Source organism: Polychytrium aggregatum (genome assembly GCF_025602895.1).
Source record: "Polychytrium aggregatum strain JEL109 chromosome Unknown BJ171scaffold_39, whole genome shotgun sequence".
Classification (NCBI taxonomy): Eukaryota; Fungi; Chytridiomycota; class Chytridiomycetes; order Polychytriales; genus Polychytrium; species Polychytrium aggregatum.
In genome coordinates this window covers 126,171-146,259 of record NW_026516241.1, presented here as the reverse complement: position 1 = coordinate 146,259, position 20,089 = coordinate 126,171, and the positions used below count along the sequence as shown (strand labels likewise).

The window sequence follows — 20,089 nt, the reverse complement described above, 5'->3', positions numbered from 1 at the left end:
TCGTCATTCACACTGGTCTGTCCTCGTATCGGCCGCTCTTCCGCCACCGGCCTGCGGCCATCCCGCAACCGCTGTCTCCCCACCGTCGCTCGAGATCTCCCCTTCCATCCGCCGCTTGAGTCTTCCATCCGTCTCGCCCCGGTATCACCCGCCTGCTCCAATCTTGCCAATATCCTGCTTCCTCTCGCTTGCTCGCCTCCCCAAGACACCACTGCATCTGGCTGTCTCGGCCGGACAACCCTCTCGCCAGCTATGGTCTGCCAACCCAGCCGCGCATTCGCCCAACTCCACCATCCAGCCAAGCGCGAGCCACCAAGGGGGGCAAGCAAGCAAGCAAGCAAGCAAGCAAGCAAGCAAGCAGGCGAGCAAGCAGGCTTGGAATTTGCGCTGACACATCCTCTGTGCTGGCAACACAGAGTCCGTCCAACTGTCGCCAGTGCACCAGAGAGATTCGCTCGTCTTGATGGGTGTGTGATATGATCCGACCACGCCATGTGTCCGAATGAGACAGTGTGTCCCGTTTTTTTCTTCAACCCGCTGTCCTTTCCCTTCCTTTCCTCGGAGGAGCAATGGATGATATGATAAGTGGCTGCATCGGCGACGCTCCCACCCACTCGGGAAGTCCCCCCAATCCCCGTCGTTGGCTGAACGCGCACTGTATTGCGACGATGCCGATGGGCCGATGCTCCCGAACAGCGCAGTGGAGGAAAAGGAAAGGGTATCGTATCGAGACAGAGCATGAAGCAGAAGCCGTCTTGCCAGCGGCGGGCTGCCGGGGCCGTTGGTCGGCGGCGGCGTCGTCGTCGTCGTCGTCTCTATCCTGGTTGACCAGCGTCATGCCATCCATGTCCTCGCCGCCACCGGCGCCTCAGTCTTCTGAACCCTTCATGTCCTTCTGGGCGGCTGCCCTCCCTCAGATGCGATCGGGGGTCATGGACATCCCCAACTTCGAGGCTGGTGTGGCCCCGCCCAGGTTGGATTTGCGGTATTCGGGGTTGCTCTCTCTTCGGGACCGCTCCAGACATTCGAGGCTCGAGGACAAGATCGACGGCTTGTATGCCGATTCGGTCGAGCCCATATCCACCGTCCCCCTGTCTGCGTCGGTGCTCTGTCGCCTGAGCAGCCCGCCCAGGGCAAAATGCGACGAGTGCGTCTGCATACTCATCAGGTTCTCCACCGCCTTGGAGGCAATCACGGACGAGACCGATCCCAGCGAGCAGTCATAGTCCTCCACCAGCCGGTTGGTTGTCGTGCCGCGGGTGGCCTGCCGGGTCGGCCGGTGGGCATGCAGGCTGTCCGTCGAGTATCGAGGCTCGGGAGTGTCGGCTGTGAGTGAATGGGTGTTGGCAAGCGAGCCCTCGGGTTCGATCGAGTTGATCGATCCTTGCTTGATCGCTGCTGTGTCGGGCCGCTCCTTGGGCCCGCTTTCGTCGCCTTCGGAATGCACCCCGGCAGTCGCGCTCGTCTTGTCGGCAAGCGAGAGCTCGGAAACATCGGGGAACCCGCACTCGGGCTGGGTGCCTCGCTCTTCCCGGGCCACTTCGTCCAAGTCACGCAAGTCCCCGGCATCCTCGGTGTAAAAGTCCCAGATGACAATTTTGGAGTCCTGAGAGCAAAGGGATGTCGATGGGTGTCGATGGATGTCGATGGATGTCGATGGGTGTCGATGGATGTCGATGGATGTCGATGGGTGTCGATGGATTAGATGGACAGCAAGTGAATCAAGCGCCTGGTCCGATGTCATCCATTTCATCCATATTTTCCACGTCATCCTCTTCATCCATTGCATCCCACTTCACCCATTGCATCCCGTTTCATCCATCCCGCATCACACACATCACACACATCACACACATCACACCACACATATCCCGCCCTCGTCAACGTACCTGCCCGCAGCTAATGATCTTGGTATTGTTCATCTGCACATAGTAGACCCAAGCGGTGTGGGCATCGCGGAAGCAAAACATTTGCTCGCCTGTTTCAAAGTTCCAGACGCGCACGGTCATGTCATAGCTGCCGCTGACGATGCGCTCGCGGTTGAAGCACACCGATCGCACCAGGTCGTCGTGTCCCTTGATGGTTCTCTTCAGCGATCCGGCATGGGCATCCCAGATCCGCACCGTGCGGTCGGGTCCGCCCGAGACCACATAGTCGCCATCGTACTGGACGGCGGCGACGCCCTTCTTGTGGCCCTCCAGGTCCCGGACGTGCTCGCCCGTTTCAATATTCCACAGCTTGATCAGCGAGTCCTTCGAGGCGGTTGCCACCATGTTTCCGCAGCTGCTGATGCAGTTGATGGTGCCCGTGTGTCCCTCCAGCGTCCGGATCAGCTTGCCCGTTTCGATGTTCCAGACCTTCAAGACGTTGGTTTTGGAGCAGCTCACAATCTTCTTGCCGATGATTCGGAGGTCCAGCACCGGCGCCGTCTCGTTGATCGTGTAGAGCGATCGGCCCGACTTGAAGTCCCAGACAATCATCGTCATGTCGGACGAGCCCGAGACCATGTAGACCGAGTTGTATCGCACGCACAGGACCGAGCCCTTGTGTCCGCGCAGCGACTTTGTCTTCTTCATGCGATCAAGATCCCAGAATCGGATGGACGTGTCTCGGGATCCCGAGATGAGCGTATTACTGTCGAATTGCACATAGTAGACCGAGTCGCTGTGGCCGTAAAGCGATGTCTTGACGTATTTTCCGTGGATCCAGTTGTACTGCAGCGCAAGGCGCTGGCCCACCAGATACTCCCAGTTTCGGGACATGGGCGAGATGAAGAGCTCCCGGTTCTTTTCGCTTGGGGTGCAGTTGACGATTTGGTTGAGTTTGGTGCGGCCGGTGGTGCTGTCCTGGATCTGGTAGACCGAGAACTTTTGCGGAATCCACTTGTTGCTCCACCGCCGCATGTAGATGCGATACCAAATCTTGTTGAGCTGTGCCCAGGGCTCGCTTTCCAGCAACGGAGACTGGTCCGTTCGCATCAGCGCAAAACAGTCCACCGTTTCGTCATTCACTTCTTCGACAAACTCCTTGACTTTGGGGTCTTTCCTTACAAACTGGTATGTTTCCGTCAGCTGCTTCTCCATGATGCCTTGTGACAGGCAACCCAAATCATTGCGGTCGCGCACATGAGAGATACCGGTAGAATCACAGTTAGACCGCTATCAATGGCTGGCCATCGACACCAGGGCAAGCCATCTGCCCCTGTCACGACGGGAATTTGCACGCTGGTGCTTGAAGCTGGGGTGACATTGGCCGACTATGCTCTCCACTGCCGCTCGAATAGCACTATGGGATTGGAGAACATCGCCGAGTCGGGATCGACTCGTCTGAGAAAGAAGCGGCGAGACCCTGCGCTCACTTCCTCAGGCGAAGAAAAGTACACTGCCAAGCCCCAGCTTATGGATAGCTCATCAAACAGCAAAAGCCGGCTCGAGGGATTAGAAGCCATTACCGTTCGTCGTTTGGATTTCCTCGATATCCTTTGCCTCCTCGGTCAAGAGGGTCGCCAGCTCCTCGCAGTACTGATCCGAGAACTGGAAAATGCCCGCCAGCTCCTCGTCCGTGAGCGGATGTTGCTTTTGACCCCCGAGCCGGATCTTTTTTTGCTCGAGCTCAGATCGGTCGGTTTGGTGGACTTGCTGTAGAAGCTCCAGAATGACCGGGGCCTCCCGTTCTGTGCTCGTCACAGAGTTGCGCCGGCTCATTGTGTGGATTTGCGTTGGCGATGGGACCGAGTGTATTCTAGAGTCGTCAACAACAAAGCCGTGTTATTTTGCAGCGTCGGCGAATTGATTCAGTGCTGGAAACGAGGGCAGCGACGAAGCGAGTAATGGGAGCGGTGGAAGCGATGGGAGTGAACGGTGATAGAAAAGAAAAAATGCTCCCTGGTATGCAGAGCACCTGGATACTATGATCGATTGCAGAAGAAGCGTGGGAGTTTGAAACGTTGATGGCCTCGGACACCACTCCCCCAGAGTAAATTCGGCTCTGTGTCGCGAAGAAACGTACAGTTCGGGTCTGCGGTGCGATGCCGAGATATTTCAGAGCGGCCGCGTGGTACTCGGACGAATGTTGAGCAATGGCCGGATGGGGAGGGTGTGGGATGCAGAGGAGAAAGGGATAGCTTCTGGAGCCGGTGACAGCAACCTTGTGTCTTCCTTTGCTTTATCTTTTCGTATTTTTTCGAAGGCTGTTTTTTTTTTTTTTTTGGAGATGACCGAATTGCTCTCTACTTTCCACACGTCATAAATGAAATATACCGCGAAAGAAAATCTCGCGGTTTGATATTGATGAGGAGGGGCGAGAAGAGCCACGAACGAGAGCAGGGTGGTGTTGGAGCGTCGGTCGAAAGCAAAGCCAAGCGGCTTCGAACAAAAGAATGCGGCAAGCAGCAGAAGCAACAGCAACAGCAACAAAAAACAACAAAAACAACAGCGACAGCAGCAACAGAAACAGCAGCAAAGCGCAGGGATAGTGTGCAATCAGGACGTTGCCCCGAGCCTATAACGGATAACAAGCACACACAGAGAGAGAGGGATTCAAGGCAAGCAGCAGATGAATCGGGATCTCTGGATTGTGCGATTCTTAATAGAGGGATATGTCCACACAACCGAGCCCTGCCGACTGTTCTCCGTTGCTCGAGTGTGCGCAGGCGACCGATATCGCAGACTGTGGAGGGACTGTGCCGCTCTTGAAGCACGGGTGAGGGGAGGCTTGGAAGTGAAGAGGGCAGACAGTCGCTGATTGAGGTCGACAGATAATGTCCGCCCATTTTTGAAACGGGGCGCAGTATATGTGTTGATCGGTCACCAGACTCAATGACGCCGATCGGCGCTCGCAGTGCCGTGATGGATTCGGTCGATGAGATGCCATGGGACAGACACCCAGGGAAACGACTTGACCCACTTGGGCTTCTCGGCTGAGAGCACGATACATCCGATCCAATAAAATGCGGGACACTCCAGGTTTCGATCATTGGTGAATGTTATCACTCAAAACATCGCGCGCTGGCCATGACCATTCTGTGATGTGTTTCTGGATCTGAATCAAGGACGCTCTCTCGCTCAGATGGATACACGCAAGCGACTCGATCTCCAGGTGTGCTCACAGTGCCGGGAAGCCAAGCGACTCGATAAGGCCGAGCATCTTGATATCGATACACCATGGAGCTGTCCAGAGAGTGGAGTGGATGCACTTCACAGAGAGATTGCCAACCAGGACGGGAAACAACCGCATGGCTTACCCACTGGAGCCTACGGATCAGCGGACTTGTGTCGCTGGCGCCAGAGAGTGACTGTTCCGTTTCTTTCTGGATTGACGGTACGATAGGGAGGGCGATTCCAGTTCGGTGCGCTTGTGCCCGAATGCGACGGTGTGTCTCACTGCCTTCTCAGCCAAGCGTGGGAACCGCCCGACAGCTGCTGCGCAATCCGTCCCCGCATGCCGTCGGAGTTGTCTCAGCTGATGCGCACGTGGCATACGAACTTTTTTTTTTTTTCTTGCCAACGATTTTGCACATCCTGCCAGGCACCTTCGCTGCGCTCTCTCGGCCCTCCAACGACACCGACTCTGTTGCTGGACGACGCACCTATCCGACAGAGCAGCGAGCCCGCATCCTCCTTCGCCCCTCTCCTCCCTCTCATAGAGCCTCCGCAGCAAGAGTCATAGTCCTTCACGATGCGTCTGGAAAAGTGCTACTTTTGCTCGAGTACCATATACCCTGGTCACGGCACCATGTTTGTGCGGAATGACTCCAAGGCAAGTCTCCCAAGCATCCGATCGAATCGGATCGAGCTTGGGCTTGTGCCGTGATTGTTCTGAGAGCGACCCGATAGCGCCGCTGATGGGAGAGAGCTTGCGGTGCGACTTGCGCCTTTGGCAAGCAGAGAGCATTCCAGCTCCCTCCATCCCAACTGTCTCCTGGAGCGGAATCTCCCTCCAATCTGTACTGTCTCCGCCTGACATGCGATCCTGACCTCATACCATCCTGCCAACATGCCGCCCTACCGGCTCTATCGACAACCGCCAGATCTTCCGCTTCTGCCGCTCGAAGGTATTCGATCGTTCTCGTCTCATAGCTTACCGGGCTTCTCATAGCTTACTTGGCTTCTCATAGCGCACTTGGTTTTCCAAAACGCACCTGGCACGCCTGGCCTCCTTCGTGGCCGGCCAATTGCGTTTTGTTCACGAGCTTCCAGCACTAACCCCATGATTCCGCCTTCCTCCTGCACCCTTCCAACCTCAGTGCCACAAGAACTTCAAGATGAAGCGCAACCCCAGAAAGGTCCGATGGACCAAGGCCTTCCGTCGGGCGGCCGGCAAGGAAATGACAATCGTAAGTCACCCCCGCACCGCCCAGACCACCACGGTCGCTGGCTGAATAGAGTCTGCCTGCGACAGCCTCGAATGCAACACGATCGATTAGCGGATGCAAGTCTAGCAGCGGCATACCAGTGTCTAACTTGGCTGCGGCCCATGGTCTTACTTATGGCTCCCCAGGACTCGACTCTTGAGTTTGAGAAGCGTCGCAATGTCCCCGTCCGCTACGACCGCGATCTGATGAGCACCACCCTCAAGGCCATGAAGCGGATCGCCGAGATCAAGGCCAAGCGCGAGAGAGTGTTCACCAAGAAGCGCTTCCTCGCCAACAAGTCCAAGGAGAAGATGCAAAACGTCCGCGAGATCCAGAAGAACATCGAGCTGGTTGCGGCCCCCGAGCTGCGCAAGAAGATTGTCGAGCACAAGATCCTCGAGGATCAGTCGAGAGAGGACATGGAGCTGGCCTGAACGAGCTCCTCAGGCACTGCGCTGTGACCGTTGTGACCGCTGTGGTCACAGCGATTCTGGACGACCAAATGCGACCGTTGCGGCGTAGCGGCTTTGCCTCGCTTGGATGGGGGCCATATCATCCAGTTTCTGCTTCTACTCTCAACCTGCTCTTGCCACTCCCACCACCGCATCGGGCTGTGTCGGCTCAACTTTTGTTTGCAATCGTAACGGCGGCCTGTTGATTTGGATTGACCCAGACCTGAGTGACACTGTACCAAGACACTTGATCTCCGAGCCATAGCACTGCTGGCGTTCCGTCTCAGCTCGCACTGGCTCTAGCTAGCTCCTGGCCAGCTTTGTATCCAGCCAGAGCCCACGGTCGGCTCATGTCAATACAGCCCCTCCACAAAAATACGAGGCACTGGGGCATTCGAGTGGACTATGTGCCAGCTGCATCTGGTGGAGGTACCGCACATGGAGTCGATGGATGTCGGCGTTCTTGGCTCCAGGGCAAAAACGTGTGTATTCGAGATCCAGAACTGGTGCGCTTGAGGGAGGGGGAAATCTCAGACGGCGGCGATGCCGGCAATCTCGTTGATGGCAGTGTTGAAGGATTTGGAGCAGATGCCGTTTGGACCCTCGGGGTCGTAGAACGGGTTCGATACCAGATTGACATAGGCCGTGTGAATCTTGCGGAGAACCTGTTCTCAGACCCGAATCCGCCACGATGCACGATGAGTGTCGTCAGCCCGTGTTTGGAGCCTGTCGTCATGCCATGGTGCGGATCTGCTGGCCCGCTCCGGCTTGCCGCATCGCACCGTACTCGCGGGCCGCATGTGTGCAGCCGCCTGCAAGGGACTTACGTTCTTCATCTCGGCGTCCTTGACGGCGGTGTCGGTCAGCGTGATGATGACAACGATCTTGATGCGTGTGTTGGTCATATACCCATAGCTGCCCACAGACGGATGCCATTTGAGCCAAAGAATTGACGATGAGTGGGGAACGCACGCTTTGCGGGTGTGGATGGCTGTATCGACAGGCCGCCCGGTCGATGCAGCTTGGGAGTCCCGCCCCGCATCCGGCTGCTCTATGCCAGCTAGGAAGGGCTCTTACACAGCGAGGTCCTCCATCGAATGCAGCAGCCCCAGATAGAGGTCCGAGCTCTTGGTGAACGCGGCTGAAGTCAGCCGCTCCTCGATAATGTCACAGGCGGTGTGGCTCAGGAAATGGTATTTGATGTCGGAATGGCTGCCCTGGAAGGACTGGATGTAGATGGGGTTGTTTTGCTTGCCGATCACGGCGATGGCATTGATGGTGGTGCCGGACATGCTTGAGGCGCTGCCGCCGTCTGGAGAGGAGGTTGTTGGTTTGGGTTGAGCCGGGGGGGGGCCGATACTGCCAAGGGAGCAGGGAGGGACGGGGAGATCAGACGCAGACCAAGTCTGGAATCAGGTGCCGGGCTGGCCTTTGGCGCTTTCTTCGCCGATCAACCCGACCAACGCTCTGGCTGTTCCTGCTCTGTTGCCCTGCACTGCCCTGCCCTGTCCGGCCATCGACAGTCCTTCTTCCCTCCCTCCTCTGCCTGTGATGGATCCACTGCAGAAGCTCAAGCGCACGCTGCCATCCACTGGGGTGACGTCCTCGCCGCATTACGACCCCAAGAAACTCGAAGCCGGGCTGTTGATGTGGGTGCTGCAGTTCCACTCTCCTCATCCGCCGGCATCGAACCACACCAACGGCTCGATGCGACGGCAGTGTGCACCGCTGCTACTGCATCGTGTCCCTCTGGGTCGGCTCAGCCCTGTAGTGCTCGACTCTTGGCTCGCCCCGCTGGCGAGTCGTTTGCGCTCGGCCAAACTTGGGGGTTCCTGCACACTTTTCACCCACTTGCTCGCCGCTGATGTTTACGCCTCCCCCCTCCCGCCTGCATACCGCCCGCTGTGCTCATTCCGGCCGCTTCCCGGGACCAGCCAACTGATCAAAGATAAAAAGCAGCTGCAGGATGTCGCTGCTATCCAAAAGGAAGAAATTAATCGGCTACAGAGCCAGGAGCTCAAGCTGCGAGCCGAGCTCCTCATCAACAAAGACGAGAACAGCTATCTCAAAGACGAAAACGTCAAGCTGCGGCAACTCGTCAAGGCCCTGACGGAGCGACTGACGGAGCGGATGGCCGAGCTTTCCAGCACGCTTGTCTCAAGGGCAACGCCGACGACGCTCGAGTCGCTCGGCGCGATCGAAGTGAGCGCCGATGTCCCCACGACAGAAGCACCGTCACTGGATCATCCGCAGCTCCTGCTTCCCATCCCCGGGGTGCCAGAGGAGCTTGCTTCCGAAGACGGAGGCGTTGACCGCAAGCCGCCCCTCGATGATACCGACAGCGCCTAACAGCAGTCCTGGGCTGCTGTGCGGCCCGTGAGCTTGACGGTGGAGGTCTCATGGTTCGCTGTGAGCCACTTGGACTGCATTCCGTCTGGCGTGGTCCGGATCGACCGTTTTTTTTTCTTTTCTTTGAAGATCAACAGACTCGAACGCTATCGGTGGGGGGGGGAGAAGGCAATGCAAGTATCCTGTCGATCCGCCCGAAAATGCCCTGCGACAAGAACTGCGGCGGAAGGTCGCCCGCCGAATCACACTACATTGCTTCATTTTTCGCTCTGCTGCAACAACGGATCCGCTTCCCACATCCGTATCCGGTCTCGACCATCGACTCCTCTGCAGTACCAAGCTCAGCACGCAATCTGCCTGTGCGCTGACCATGGACTACATTGCTGGTCGGGCCGGGAGAGTGGCTCGGCCCCGATCTGGACGCTCGACACTCGCTGTGGTACAGGCTCTCCTCTGCGCTGTCTGTCGTTGTTCAATAGTTATCAGTGATGCCATAGAAGTCTCACGACGCAGTCCCGTCGACTGAACGCCGATCCTAGAACGAAATGGGAGCCTCTGTTGTGAGCCAGGGCTGTCGCTGTTTCTGGAGCACTGAATACACCATGGCCTGCCCACCGGGTACAGCGGAGACTATGAAACTCAAGCGGCAGCATCCGCTCCTGCACCGACGCCGATACCATTGCCAACATCGACACCAGAGAGTGCAACTGGGCTCTCCTAGACATCATCCAGAGCATGTCGCACAGCCACCCTGTGTCCAACCACGCTGTGGCCAGCCGTCCTCTGGCTTGGTGTGATTCGGCCTTGCTGGGGCCAGGCCGCGAACACCCATCTTCCTCGATCTGCTTGCCGACAACCCCTGATCCATGAGCAGACTCCAGTCCCCGCGGAGCGGGATGGGCAATGACGATCGGGCCGTTCAGCGAACACTAGCCGATCTCATCCGGCCGTCTGCAGCTCCCAAAGAGCGGCGGTCCGAGGTCAGCGCCTCCGATCCCCACCCGAAATCAGAAGCCTCAAAAGAGCCCAGCTCGATGCAAATCGACCGTCCGAGCACCTCGGGCTCGTGCTACTGTGGTCGGATCAAAGAGCCGTAGGTAGCTCGTTGCTTTTCTTCTGCCTGGCTATAGCATCGCGGTCTCTGTCCCGCGGCCGTCCTCCACATCGGCCTCGGATCCGATGGCCCAAGCCCTTGGGAGGGATACCCGGTCGGCATTCAACAGGATGATCCGGGTCGGTATTCGACAGGATGATCCGGGTCTGTCTCGATCTGGAGCCTGCTCAGTATTGCGGCTGACACCTCCAACCGGTCCGGTGAATCTGCAGGAGCTACCATCCGGACTTTCAGTGTGCTTCGTGTCTCAGCTATTTCCACCAAGGTACGGAGTTGGTTGGTCAAAGAGCACATTGGACATCGAGCACGATCCAGTTCGCAACAGGCGCCTCTTGCTTTTTTCGGTATCGCAGCTGATGAATGATGATCACTCCCCGACACGGCCCGATCTTGCCACTTCAAGAATGCATCGATGTCATCAAAGCCTGGGCCGAGCCGCCGCTACCTGGAGACGATTATTACCTCTTCCGGTGCAAGAACTGCACCAACGGGCCCGAAACGATCAAACGGCTGCTGCTGTCATGGTAATCGAGAGTCTGTCTCGCCAAATCCTTGGTGTGGTGTCGCTGTGGGCCACAGCGTACGATGCAGCGGTGGTCCTGAGTCGATCGATGTTCTGCGCTTTGTCGGCGACAGATCGATCAGGGCCGGCGACATCAGGCGCAAGCCAGCAGCATCGTAGTCGGTGCTGGTGCTGTCGCCCCCGAGCCAGCGTTCCGGGATTCTTCTCTGATTCGGCTGACTCTTTCCTCAACAGGATGGAGGTGGTGCACATCACACTGTTCAATCTGACCATCGCCTCTCCCACCCATGCCAAGTACTTCCAAATCAATCCGCACATATGCCAGTTTGTGGAGGCGCATTGGCACCGATTCTGGACCCGGACGCGCGGCAACACATGGAAGAGCAGCGTCTCTGGATGTCTCTCTGCCGGAAGCCGATTTGCATCTGGCATCGATACCCATAGGGAGCAAGGTCGGTCTCTGGGCATTTTTCTTGAATGACGAGTCAACTGCGTTGTGAGGGATGGGATGAGTCAATGGCACAAAGATAGCGGACACACAGAGCCGAAAATCTGCGTCATCGTCTCGCTGATGTGTTTCCGGCCGACCCTTGTCGTCAGGCTGGTGGGGATTGCACTCTATGAACTTCCCGTCTGCGGGCGAGACCAAGAAATCCAAGAACGTTGGATACGACATTGCTGAGAACGGCTCGCTCCTGGAAGTGGAGATTCCGAAAGCGATTCGGCGACACAGGCTCGACAACAGCGACTCGGACAATGAGTCCCAGGCAAGCTCGACGGTATGTCGGCCCCACTCTCTGGCCAGCAGCGGGGGGGGGCATGGCGATAGCGCTCCGGATGTTTCGGACTCGTGCCCTGTCTGCCTCGCATCGGTACTCAGATAACAAGCTATTCGGCAGCCAGGGGCTCACTACTGTGGTGATTTCAACCTCCAGCGACCCCAGAAGAAGAAAGGCTCGAGCTCCCGAGCCAATTCGATTGGCCCGGACGAAGCCGAGGCTGCGAAGCGCAAGCCGGCACCAAGACGCCCTCCAAAGTCCAAGAAGAACAAGCCTTCCGATCTGGATATCGACCCAGCGACAGCAATTAGTATGATATCTGCAGTGGCTCAGCCGCCTCGGTGCTACCGCTGTTCGAGAACTGCATCTGCCTATTGATGCGCTTGTGAATGGCCATTGTTTGCTGAGTGCCTGATGACAATGCCATATGCGATAGCGAAGGTCGACTGCTCGTAACACTCTTGGGCAATTCCATTCCCCGTTTTCGCTGCCATCGCTGTACTCAGAGCTGTATCCGGACATTGACAATCCAAAGTTCCCCGTGCGACTACACGAGATGCCCACACACTCGGCGCCGCAGATGAAAATCACCGACAACGGAACGGCAGTGATGAATGAGAAGGGCTACCGCATGGCCAAGGCCTCGCACGGCGTGTGGGAAGGTTACTGGTATTTGGAAGTGCTTATCAACAGCCATCCAGGCCACACCAGGTGGGCACTCCTGTCCGGGCACTTCTGTTCGGGCACTTCTGTCCGGGCACTCCTGTTTGGGCTCGCAGGAGAGGCTGTTAACGGCAAGCGAATGCGCGAAGGCGGCCCTTTGTTGCTGCTTTCGGCGCGGCCGAAGAGTTGCGGAGCCGATGCCACTGCATCGGGTTGACGACGGACTTTTTCGGCTCCAGGATCGGATGGTCCCAGATCAGCGGCGACCTGCAGGCTCCGTGTGGGTTCGACCAGTTCAGCTACAGCTTCCGCGACAATCCCGGCACGCTTTTCCACAAGAGCAAAGCATGTCCGGGTCCGGAAGGATATGCATCCGGATATGGTAAGCAGCAGACAGAAGCATGCGATTCAGAGGTTACTGAAAGGCGAGCTACACAGCCGATATCCCATGAAGCACCTCAACCATACCTCCAAGCAGATCTTGGTTCGGTTTGCATTCCCATGACCTGTTTGAACTACTTGTTGGTGCAGGACCCGGCGACGTGATTGGGATGTCGATCAAGCTCCCAAAGCCAAGAACGATGGACGATCTGCTCAGCCGTCTGTGGGAGAATCGGTCGTTGGAGCTGCGGGCGTATTCTACATTTCCGAGCAAGCCCATGGATGTGGCCGAAGGGGCCGAGATTCGGTACTACAAGAACGGAGCCGACCTGGGTGTGGCATTCAAGGGGCTCTACGTTGGTATGCGAAGGACCTTGATGCTTAGAGCCGGCAGCTGACTTGTAGATCGATCGCTACAAGTTACCACACCATCTCGCCACCGCTGCCCATACCAACACTGGCACTGGCACTGGCACTGGCACTGGCACTGGCACTGGCACTGGCACTGACCTGGCATTCGATCATCTGGCTTCAGGCAAGTACCATCCTGCTTTCTCGTGCTATATGCAGGGCTCTGTCACAGTCAACTTTGGCCCCGACTTCAAGTACCCGCTTCCCGAGGGCGCCCAGCCATTCAGCAAAGTAGCCAACGAGAAGACAATGCTAGAGCTCCAGCGAGAGATGGCGCAGCCCGCAGGAGATGCAAGCTCCGAGGGACAGCCGGGCACGCAGTAGGCTCCGTCAACTGTGCGTCCTGGCAATTGGAGCGGATTTGGTCCAGCCCATGTGCGTGTATTCAATAAGCAGGCATATAAATGGTGTGGAGCCGTCAGCGTATGATGTGCTGGCGAGATGATAACGCAATTGCAGAATCGGGACAGGATCATGGAAGTGAGTGCAAATGGCATTGAATGGGAGTAGCATGGGGTCGCCGCTGCATGGAGTGGCGCTGGGGAATGGACTGGGGCCGAACGAGCGAGCGGCGCGAGAGACGCAGACAGCAAGTCCAAGACTGACAACGTGACAGGAGGCAAAGGAAGGAGATGAAAGCCGCTTGCCGTCAAGCTGACAGCGTAAAAGCGGGATCAGCAGACGAGATGTTCTGTCGGGTCGCCCGACGTGCGATCGATCGTGATGCTGGGGAAGCAGTGACCACGAGAGCATCAGCGATAGCCGCAGCATCCCATTTGTACACCAATTGCAATGTCCAGGAAATTCTATTTTACAGGGCGGCGACAAGAGAGTGGCGGAGAGCGACAAGAGACCGCGTTGAAGTATATCCGGTCCAGACACAGGGGGGAAGGAGGGAGAGCACGCGAGAGAGAAAAGGACGGGAGGAACGGGAGGAGCTATCCAGACTGAGCCCAGTCGAGTAAACCTTGACGATAGATGTGGATTGATGTACAAAGCCAGATGCGAAGCGGGTGCAAGCACCTGGGTTATCTGTCTGGATGGGCAATGGCTAGTCGGCGCACCGACAGCCCGTCCAGAGGCAAAACGGACACGCCAGTAGTCGCCCAGAGGCAGGTGGACCTGGGTCGATATTACCGCCATCCCGAGTCCTCGTAGTCGTCGTCATCGCCGCCAGGGTTCGAGGCCCGCCGGGGGCGATAGTGGCCGCTGTCGTCGTCGTCGTCATCGCCATCCACAACCCGATCATCGCCATCGTCATCGTCATCGTCGCTGAAGCGGTCTGGGATATCATAGTCATCATCGTCATCGTCGTCAATTGCATTCCACCAGGAGGGCATGCGCGGGTTGATGACCTTGACGGATGGCGCAAGTGAAATGGAACTTGGAGCAGGCGATGGAGGTCGGCTGGTATTTGAGGCCCAGTACTGGATAGGGGCTGGTTTGGGGGCCTTTGCGATTTTCGAGCGAACAGTGGTCATGAAGTTTTGAATCAGAACAAGTTTGAGGATGATGTCGGCGCGCTTGGATTTGGACGGAGGTGCGGACGCCTGCAGCGAGAAGAACGAGTAGCGGATGGGACGCTGGGGCTTGTCTTGCTGCCCCGGCCGCAGCGGTGAGTGCACCAGGACCTTGTTGCTGTGGGGCGAGCTTGAGGACAGGCATGGGGCGGAGTGATTCGATTTGGAGGCATACGGCGAGGCTTTTGGCAGCGACCCATGCGACAGGCGGCGGGATGTGGGCGACGGCGGCTCGGCATCCGCCGAGGAAGGAAGCGAAGGCAGGCTCTTTCGCGGCGAGGTAACCTTGGGAGGCGTGTCGGTTGACTCCTTGGCCTCCAGAAGCCTTTGCAGTTTGCTGGAGGTGATGGAGAGGATGTAGGTTGGGTTCGTGGACGTCATGGTAGGGCCGGCGGTAGCAGCACGAAGGTCCGAATCACTTCAGCAGAACGGGGGACCGCTGAATGGCCGAGACTCTGGAAAGAGGGGCTCGAGGAGAATCTGTGGGCGTGGGCTTGTGGTCTGCGGTTGCGACTGCAACGATCAAAGGGAGAGGTGGCAATGGCTCGGCTCGGCGATCGGGCAGAGCACCTGGGATTTGCGGTTGGCGTTGAAACGAGGCACCAAAGAGATACGGCTTCACGGTGCTCCACGAGGCTTCGCAGAGGCTTCACGAGGCTTCGGCAGCCAGGGCGGGGCGGCAGAGGGACCGACGGGAGGCCGCCTGAGGAGGCAGGCAGACGGAGGTGCAGGCAGGCAGGCGGGCCGGCGGCGAGCCGAGGAGCAGGGCGCTGAGCAAGATGGATGCGAAGGATGATCCGAAGGACCGATGCGAACAACCGCCGCAAAGGACGGACGGCGCCGAGGCGGCGAGCGGTTCGAATGGCTGCAGCCGGCATCACGTGTGCCGCTGTCTGTGTGGGCGGCGACTTGTGCGACGGCGTGTCGGCTCGCGGTTGCCGTTTTTGGCATGGAGTGAGTGGGCACGACGGGGACCGGCGAGCTGCAGATGCGGTCACTGCGGGTCAGAGCACGGAGATATACCAGGGATGAGAGAGGAAGACGCTGGGCAAAGAGCAATATCGCTGTGGACCTCGGCGAGCGGATTTCATGGAGTTTGGTGCCAAAGTCTGATTCACACAAGCCGCGCAAGCCACGCAGGCCACTTGTGTGAGGGCGTCCCGTTCCAAAAAAAGGTCGCTGTCATCAGATCGATCGCTGTCACCAGATCGATCGCGGTCATCCGATATCGATCGCCTGGGCATCGCCATCCCATCTCTCCCCGACACTTTCATTTCCTGCCATGGATCGGCTCGTCCCTGCACCCCCGCCCAGCCTCGCCCATCTGTCGACTGTCCTTGCAACCAGATCAACCGATCTCTGGGTCTTCCTCGGCGCAACTGGCTTCCATTCGGCCTCGCTTCTGTTGCTCTCATGGCTCGAGGACATCCGCAAGGCTGGAAACCCAGACGGCCCCTCTGCCGCGCATCCGTCTATTCTTACCGCCGCAGCCGAGCTCGCCCTCGATCGCTTCGGGATCGGCCTCGGCACCGTGCCCGTTTGCGTTGCCTCGATCTCGCTCCTCGTCTCGCTGGTCTGCAACGTCTTCCACGAGGGTATTGTCCTCCAGGAAGCAGGACCGCTCGAATGGTTCAAGCTCATCAACCTCCTGCCCCTGGCATACATCCCTCTGGATCTTGCCGATGCTCTTCTGCGAGGCTATGCCGTTGCCACGGCGTCGGACAGGTCTCGCGCCTTTGCCGATCCGACTGTTCTTTCTCCATGGAAGCCGATCTTTGTCAAACTCTGCATCGGTCTCGTCGGCTCGCTCTCGGTCGTCATGCTTGTCCATGCGAGCCGCCAGTCCAAATATCTAGCCCTTCGCGGAGACCCCTCGGATCGCCAGAGGCAACCGCCGCCTGGATTGATGCGGGTCAAGGATCTGCATCCCGATGCTGCCGTCTTTCGTTCAGATGCTTCCTCTGACACCAGCAAGCGTCGACAGCGCAAGCCAGCACATCCAAGCACCTGAGCGCTGTCCCAATACAGAGCAGCCCGCAAGCTGCATGCCGGCACCACACCCCGCCACCCCTTGGCTCGGAGCCCTGACTTGATGTGCTCGACAGTCATTCCGAGAGAGAGGACAGCCTTTCCGAGGGGCAGAGTGTCTCGAGCCCGCTGCAGAACACACCGCTCCATGGCGCCGATCGTGTTCATGAGCGCAGCATCGCCAGGATCAGAAGTGCTGCGCTTTTTTTTTTTTTTGGGTGTGTTGTGCGATCAGCCCTGCAGTTCCAGAGAACCTTCTCCCACCCCCAGCGCCGTGGTTCGCTGCTGTCCTGTTGGCTGCCTCTCGAGTCTCGCACCATCCCAGCACTCATTCTCCACCGCAGTCCCGCATTCTTTGCCATCTCGGCCGAGACCACATCACCGCCATGGTTGCTCTCACCCGAAGCAAAGACAAGCCGGCTGAGCCCAAGTCGGCAAAGTCGCCCAAGAAAAAGGTAGACGACGCACAGACCAGCAGCGACAAATCGCCGAAAAAGTCGAAAAAGCCCAAGTCCGAGACAGACGAGACTGAAGCAAAGCCCAAAAAATCAAAGTCCGACAAGTTCGACAAGCCCGAGAAGGACAAGAAGAGCAAGAAGCGCACGGCCGACTCCAAACCCGACGAGCCCAAAGAACAAGAGTCAGCCAAGGTGAAGAAGACAAAGACCCTCAAGTCCGAACCAGCGGTTGAGAGCGAGGACGGCTCCAAGAAGAAGCGCAAGCGATCTGGCGACGACACCGCCGCCAGTGCGGACAACTCCGACAAGGAAAACGTCACTGGCTCAGGATCCGAAAAGAAATCCAAGACCAAGACCAAAAAGGCCAAGACCGAGACCGTGGAGGAGTCCGAAAAGCCCGAGAAGAAGACCAAGAAGCAAAAAGCCTCTGCCAAGGATACCCAGCCGTCTGCCGACGAGTCTTCTGCCGAGCCCGATGGAGCACTGCTCATCAAGGTCGAGGAGGCTGCCGCCGACAGCGACGCCGATCAAAGCACGCCTCCCGAGCTCCTTCTCTCCAACTACAAGTTCAGCCAATCCACCCTGGATGCTCTCCAAGCAAGAGGCATCAAAGCCCTCTTCCCGATCCAAGCTGCCTCCTACTCGCATGTCTACAACGGCAAAGACGTCCTCGGCCGTGCTCGCACCGGCACGGGCAAGACTCTCGCCTTTGCCCTCCCGATTGTGGAGCGGCTCAAGGCCGAGCGCAACAAGGACCGATCTGCATTTGATCGTCGTGGCCGAGCCCCTCGAGCGCTCATCATGACCCCGACCCGCGAACTGGCCCTCCAGATTGCCCGAGATTTTGAATGCGTCGGCACCGGAGAGATCAGGCACACCTGCGTCTATGGCGGCGTGCCATACGACACGCAATGTAAGCATTCTCGTAGCAACCCTCATGTTGCGTTTTGGCCAGTGCTCAATCAAGAGCACCATTCCGCAAAAGCTGTGCGCCTATTTCACTTCGCTCGCTCTCGTCTCTCTGCTGACGACTGATATCGCCGCTCGAATTAATGCCGTCCCTATCATGATCACGACGGACATCTTAGACTACGCTATGCGCGATGGTGTCGACGTTGTCATTGGCACGCCAGGCCGGCTGATCGATCATGTCGAACGAGGCAACCTCAAACTCGCACAGCTCCAGTGAGTCACCGTGTGTCAGCTCCGAGCTGGCCGGTGGAAGCCGAGAGCCTGCGTTAATCCTTCCTCGGTGGCGCTTGCTGACGGACACCTCCTTGTGGACCAACCGATGGCAACCATTCGGCTGACATTCTTCCTTCCCCTCTCTCGTTTAGGTTCATCTGTCTGGATGAGGCCGACCAGATGCTTGATATCGGGTTCGCAGATGCCATGGACAAGATCCTGCAGCAAGTCGACGAGCAGAAACAGGGCGCGGGAGCCTCCGCTGCCGTGCACCAGACCCTGCTGTTCTCGGCCACCCTGCCAGTGTGGATTACCCAGGCCGTCAAAAAGTACATGAAGCCCGACAAGGTTACCATCGACCTGATCGGCAACGACAAACTCAAGACAAACTCCAACATTGGCCACCTGTGCGTCCCCTCCCGGTGGCAGAACCGCACCTCAATTCTGGGCGACATCGTTGCCGTTTATGGACGAGGCGGGTCCGGCCGAACCATGATCTTTGTCGAAACCAAGGGCGAGGCTAGCGAGTTGGGACTGAACGAAAAGCTCGCCAATATGGGCACACAGGTCATCCACGGAGACGTCCAGCAGAAGCAGCGTGAGGTTGCGATGCAGGGCTTCCGAGAGGGCAAGTTCCGGGTCTTGGTCGCGACCAACGTCTGTGCACGCGGTGTCGATATCCCCGAAGTCGACTTGGTCATCAGTAAGTATGGCGCTCGTGTCCATTCAGCCTGAGCACCCTTCTCGGCCCTCAGACCAAGTGCACAACGGGTTGAAGCCGCTAATCGCTAATCAGGCTGATGCTTGTCCTGGGCCAACACAGACTGTGAGCCTCCAGGCGATGTCGAAACATACATCCACCGCTCCGGCCGAACGGGCCGTGCTGGCAAGTCGGGGACCTGCATCACCTTCTATAAGCCTCAACAGGAGTATCTGCTGCAGAACATTTCTCGCCGGGCCGGCGTCAAGTTCACCACCGTCGGTGCACCCCAACCCTCCGAAATCATCAGTGCCCGTGCCGCCGATACACTCGACCAGTTGCCGGACATCCATCCAAGTGTTTTGGACTACTTCAAGGACACAGCCAAGCATTTCCTCAACCACTACAAGGGCGACGGCGAGAAGGCTCTGTGTGCTGCCCTTGCTCTCTACTGCAACACAACCAAGCCGCTCCCGGCTCGCTCGCTCCTGACGGCCAACGAAGGGTTCATGACGCTGCTCTTCCGCACCGCGAACCCCATCCAGAACGCCGGGTATGTCCGGGCTATCGTCCAGCGGCAGTTCCCGGCCCTGACGTACGAAGACACGGGTGGCTGGCGCATCACCAAGGACTACTGCGGCGTCGTTGTCGATATTGTCTCCGACAAGATCGAGCTCCTCAAGAACGAAGACGACACCGCCCGCATTCTCATCACGGGCATTGAATGGCGCGATGGCCGTGGAGTCACCCTGGAGATTCTTAAGGAACTACCCGAGCTCGAGGACAAGATGGGATCAAGCAGTTACGGCCGCGGAGGCCGAGGCGGCGCTAGTACTGGCGGCGCACGAGGAGGCTACGGACGGCCATATACCAATGGCGCCGGATATAACGGCTCGTCCCGCGGGGGCTCATTTGGTGGCTCTCGGGGCCGCGGGGCCGCACGAGGCGGTCGCGGCAGGGCTTTTTGAAGCACAGGGATTCAGAAATTGAATTAAAAGATGCGACCACGAGTAGATCGCTGTATCCCCATTAGCCTGTGACAAACCGAGTTGGGAAGCTCTCAGAGGGCGGTGGTAGGACAACGACTCGCGACTCGGTCTGCTCGACAGTCAAATGGTGATTGGTACTTTTATTTATATACGTTCCAGAGCAGGCCACAGCATATTAGATTAGG

The 20,089-nt window shown here is 57.9% G+C and overlaps 8 protein-coding genes across 8 annotated transcripts; 5 read left to right on the top strand and 3 right to left on the bottom strand.

Moving 5' to 3' along the window:
- Positions 1–547: 547 nt before the first annotated feature.
- BJ171DRAFT_517921 (WD40-repeat-containing domain protein) lies at positions 548–3,125 on the bottom strand. Its single transcript, XM_053112195.1, has 2 exons — positions 1,890–3,125; positions 548–1,606 (listed from the first exon to the last, which is right to left on the bottom strand). Exons 1-2 carry the CDS (start codon positions 3,081–3,083, stop codon positions 914–916), a joined length of 1,887 nt encoding a protein of 628 aa, XP_052963549.1. The 5' UTR covers positions 3,084–3,125; the 3' UTR covers positions 548–913.
- Positions 3,126–5,539: 2,414 nt separating this feature from the next.
- On the top strand, positions 5,540–7,184 carry BJ171DRAFT_570358 (ribosomal protein L24e-domain-containing protein). The gene is made up of 4 exons (XM_053113630.1): positions 5,540–5,757; positions 6,029–6,052; positions 6,245–6,334; positions 6,499–7,184. The coding sequence occupies exons 1-4, from the start codon at positions 5,677–5,679 to the stop codon at positions 6,784–6,786; spliced, it is 483 nt and encodes a 160-aa protein (XP_052963548.1). The 5' UTR covers positions 5,540–5,676; the 3' UTR covers positions 6,787–7,184.
- BJ171DRAFT_517915 (Sedlin) lies at positions 7,185–8,201 on the bottom strand. The gene is made up of 3 exons (XM_053112194.1): positions 7,882–8,201; positions 7,632–7,719; positions 7,185–7,469 (listed from the first exon to the last, which is right to left on the bottom strand). The coding sequence occupies exons 1-3, from the start codon at positions 8,094–8,096 to the stop codon at positions 7,335–7,337; spliced, it is 438 nt and encodes a 145-aa protein (XP_052963547.1). The 5' UTR covers positions 8,097–8,201; the 3' UTR covers positions 7,185–7,334.
- A 47-nt stretch (positions 8,202–8,248) lies between these two features.
- BJ171DRAFT_204258 (uncharacterized protein) lies at positions 8,249–9,218 on the top strand. The gene has a single exon (XM_053106300.1). It carries the CDS (start codon positions 8,356–8,358, stop codon positions 9,151–9,153), a length of 798 nt encoding a protein of 265 aa, XP_052963546.1. The 5' UTR covers positions 8,249–8,355; the 3' UTR covers positions 9,154–9,218.
- A 775-nt stretch (positions 9,219–9,993) lies between these two features.
- Positions 9,994–13,478, top strand: BJ171DRAFT_517912 (uncharacterized protein). Its single transcript, XM_053112193.1, has 10 exons — positions 9,994–10,246; positions 10,480–10,532; positions 10,671–10,791; positions 11,025–11,242; positions 11,391–11,569; positions 11,726–11,879; positions 12,076–12,280; positions 12,472–12,614; positions 12,764–12,973; positions 13,149–13,478. Exons 1-10 carry the CDS (start codon positions 10,020–10,022, stop codon positions 13,346–13,348), a joined length of 1,710 nt encoding a protein of 569 aa, XP_052963545.1. The 5' UTR covers positions 9,994–10,019; the 3' UTR covers positions 13,349–13,478.
- BJ171DRAFT_204191 (uncharacterized protein) lies at positions 13,069–14,253 on the bottom strand. The gene has a single exon (XM_053106299.1). It carries the CDS (start codon positions 14,165–14,167, stop codon positions 13,355–13,357), a length of 813 nt encoding a protein of 270 aa, XP_052963544.1. The 5' UTR covers positions 14,168–14,253; the 3' UTR covers positions 13,069–13,354.
- Positions 14,254–15,759: 1,506 nt separating this feature from the next.
- Positions 15,760–16,589, top strand: BJ171DRAFT_630624 (uncharacterized protein; the record flags this gene model as incomplete). The annotated part of the gene is made up of 1 exon (XM_053115617.1): positions 15,760–16,589. A coding segment is annotated over one exon (750 nt), but the record flags the coding sequence as incomplete, so codon positions are not given.
- Positions 16,590–16,844: 255 nt separating this feature from the next.
- Positions 16,845–19,977, top strand: BJ171DRAFT_445372 (P-loop containing nucleoside triphosphate hydrolase protein). The gene is made up of 4 exons (XM_053108167.1): positions 16,845–17,943; positions 18,119–18,215; positions 18,368–18,918; positions 19,039–19,977. Exons 1-4 carry the CDS (start codon positions 16,959–16,961, stop codon positions 19,881–19,883), a joined length of 2,478 nt encoding a protein of 825 aa, XP_052963542.1. The 5' UTR covers positions 16,845–16,958; the 3' UTR covers positions 19,884–19,977.
- The last annotated feature ends 112 nt before the right edge of the window (positions 19,978–20,089 follow it).

Bases quoted from the DNA above. Each gene is read 5' to 3' on its own strand.
- BJ171DRAFT_445372 (XM_053108167.1), top strand. From the start codon at position 16,959: ATGGTTGCTCTCACCCGAAGCAAAGACAAGCCGGCTGAGCCCAAGTCG. The intron at 17,944-18,118 runs GTAAGCATTCTC...CGGACATCTTAG, and splicing joins CGTGCCATACGACACGCAAT to ACTACGCTATGCGCGATGGT. The intron at 18,919-19,038 runs GTAAGTATGGCG...GGGCCAACACAG, and splicing joins CGAAGTCGACTTGGTCATCA to ACTGTGAGCCTCCAGGCGAT.
- BJ171DRAFT_517921 (XM_053112195.1), bottom strand. From the start codon at position 3,083: ATGGAGAAGCAGCTGACGGAAACATACCAGTTTGTAAGGAAAGACCCC. The intron at 1,607-1,889 runs GTACGTTGACGA...CTTTGCTCTCAG, and splicing joins AGATCATTAGCTGCGGGCAG to GACTCCAAAATTGTCATCTG.
- BJ171DRAFT_204258 (XM_053106300.1), top strand. From the start codon at position 8,356: ATGGATCCACTGCAGAAGCTCAAGCGCACGCTGCCATCCACTGGGGTG.
- BJ171DRAFT_517915 (XM_053112194.1), bottom strand. From the start codon at position 8,096: ATGTCCGGCACCACCATCAATGCCATCGCCGTGATCGGCAAGCAAAAC. The intron at 7,720-7,881 runs GTAAGAGCCCTT...GTCTGTGGGCAG, and splicing joins TCGATGGAGGACCTCGCTGT to CTATGGGTATATGACCAACA. The intron at 7,470-7,631 runs GTAAGTCCCTTG...GTCTGAGAACAG, and splicing joins AGGACGCCGAGATGAAGAAC to GTTCTCCGCAAGATTCACAC.
- BJ171DRAFT_517912 (XM_053112193.1), top strand. From the start codon at position 10,020: ATGAGCAGACTCCAGTCCCCGCGGAGCGGGATGGGCAATGACGATCGG. The intron at 11,570-11,725 runs GTATGTCGGCCC...TTCAACCTCCAG, and splicing joins AGTCCCAGGCAAGCTCGACG to CGACCCCAGAAGAAGAAAGG. The intron at 11,880-12,075 runs GTATGATATCTG...CGCTGTACTCAG, and splicing joins CGACCCAGCGACAGCAATTA to AGCTGTATCCGGACATTGAC.
- BJ171DRAFT_570358 (XM_053113630.1), top strand. From the start codon at position 5,677: ATGCGTCTGGAAAAGTGCTACTTTTGCTCGAGTACCATATACCCTGGT. The intron at 6,053-6,244 runs GTATTCGATCGT...TTCCAACCTCAG, and splicing joins TCCGCTTCTGCCGCTCGAAG to TGCCACAAGAACTTCAAGAT. The intron at 6,335-6,498 runs GTAAGTCACCCC...ATGGCTCCCCAG, and splicing joins CCGGCAAGGAAATGACAATC to GACTCGACTCTTGAGTTTGA.
- BJ171DRAFT_204191 (XM_053106299.1), bottom strand. From the start codon at position 14,167: ATGGCGGTAATATCGACCCAGGTCCACCTGCCTCTGGGCGACTACTGG.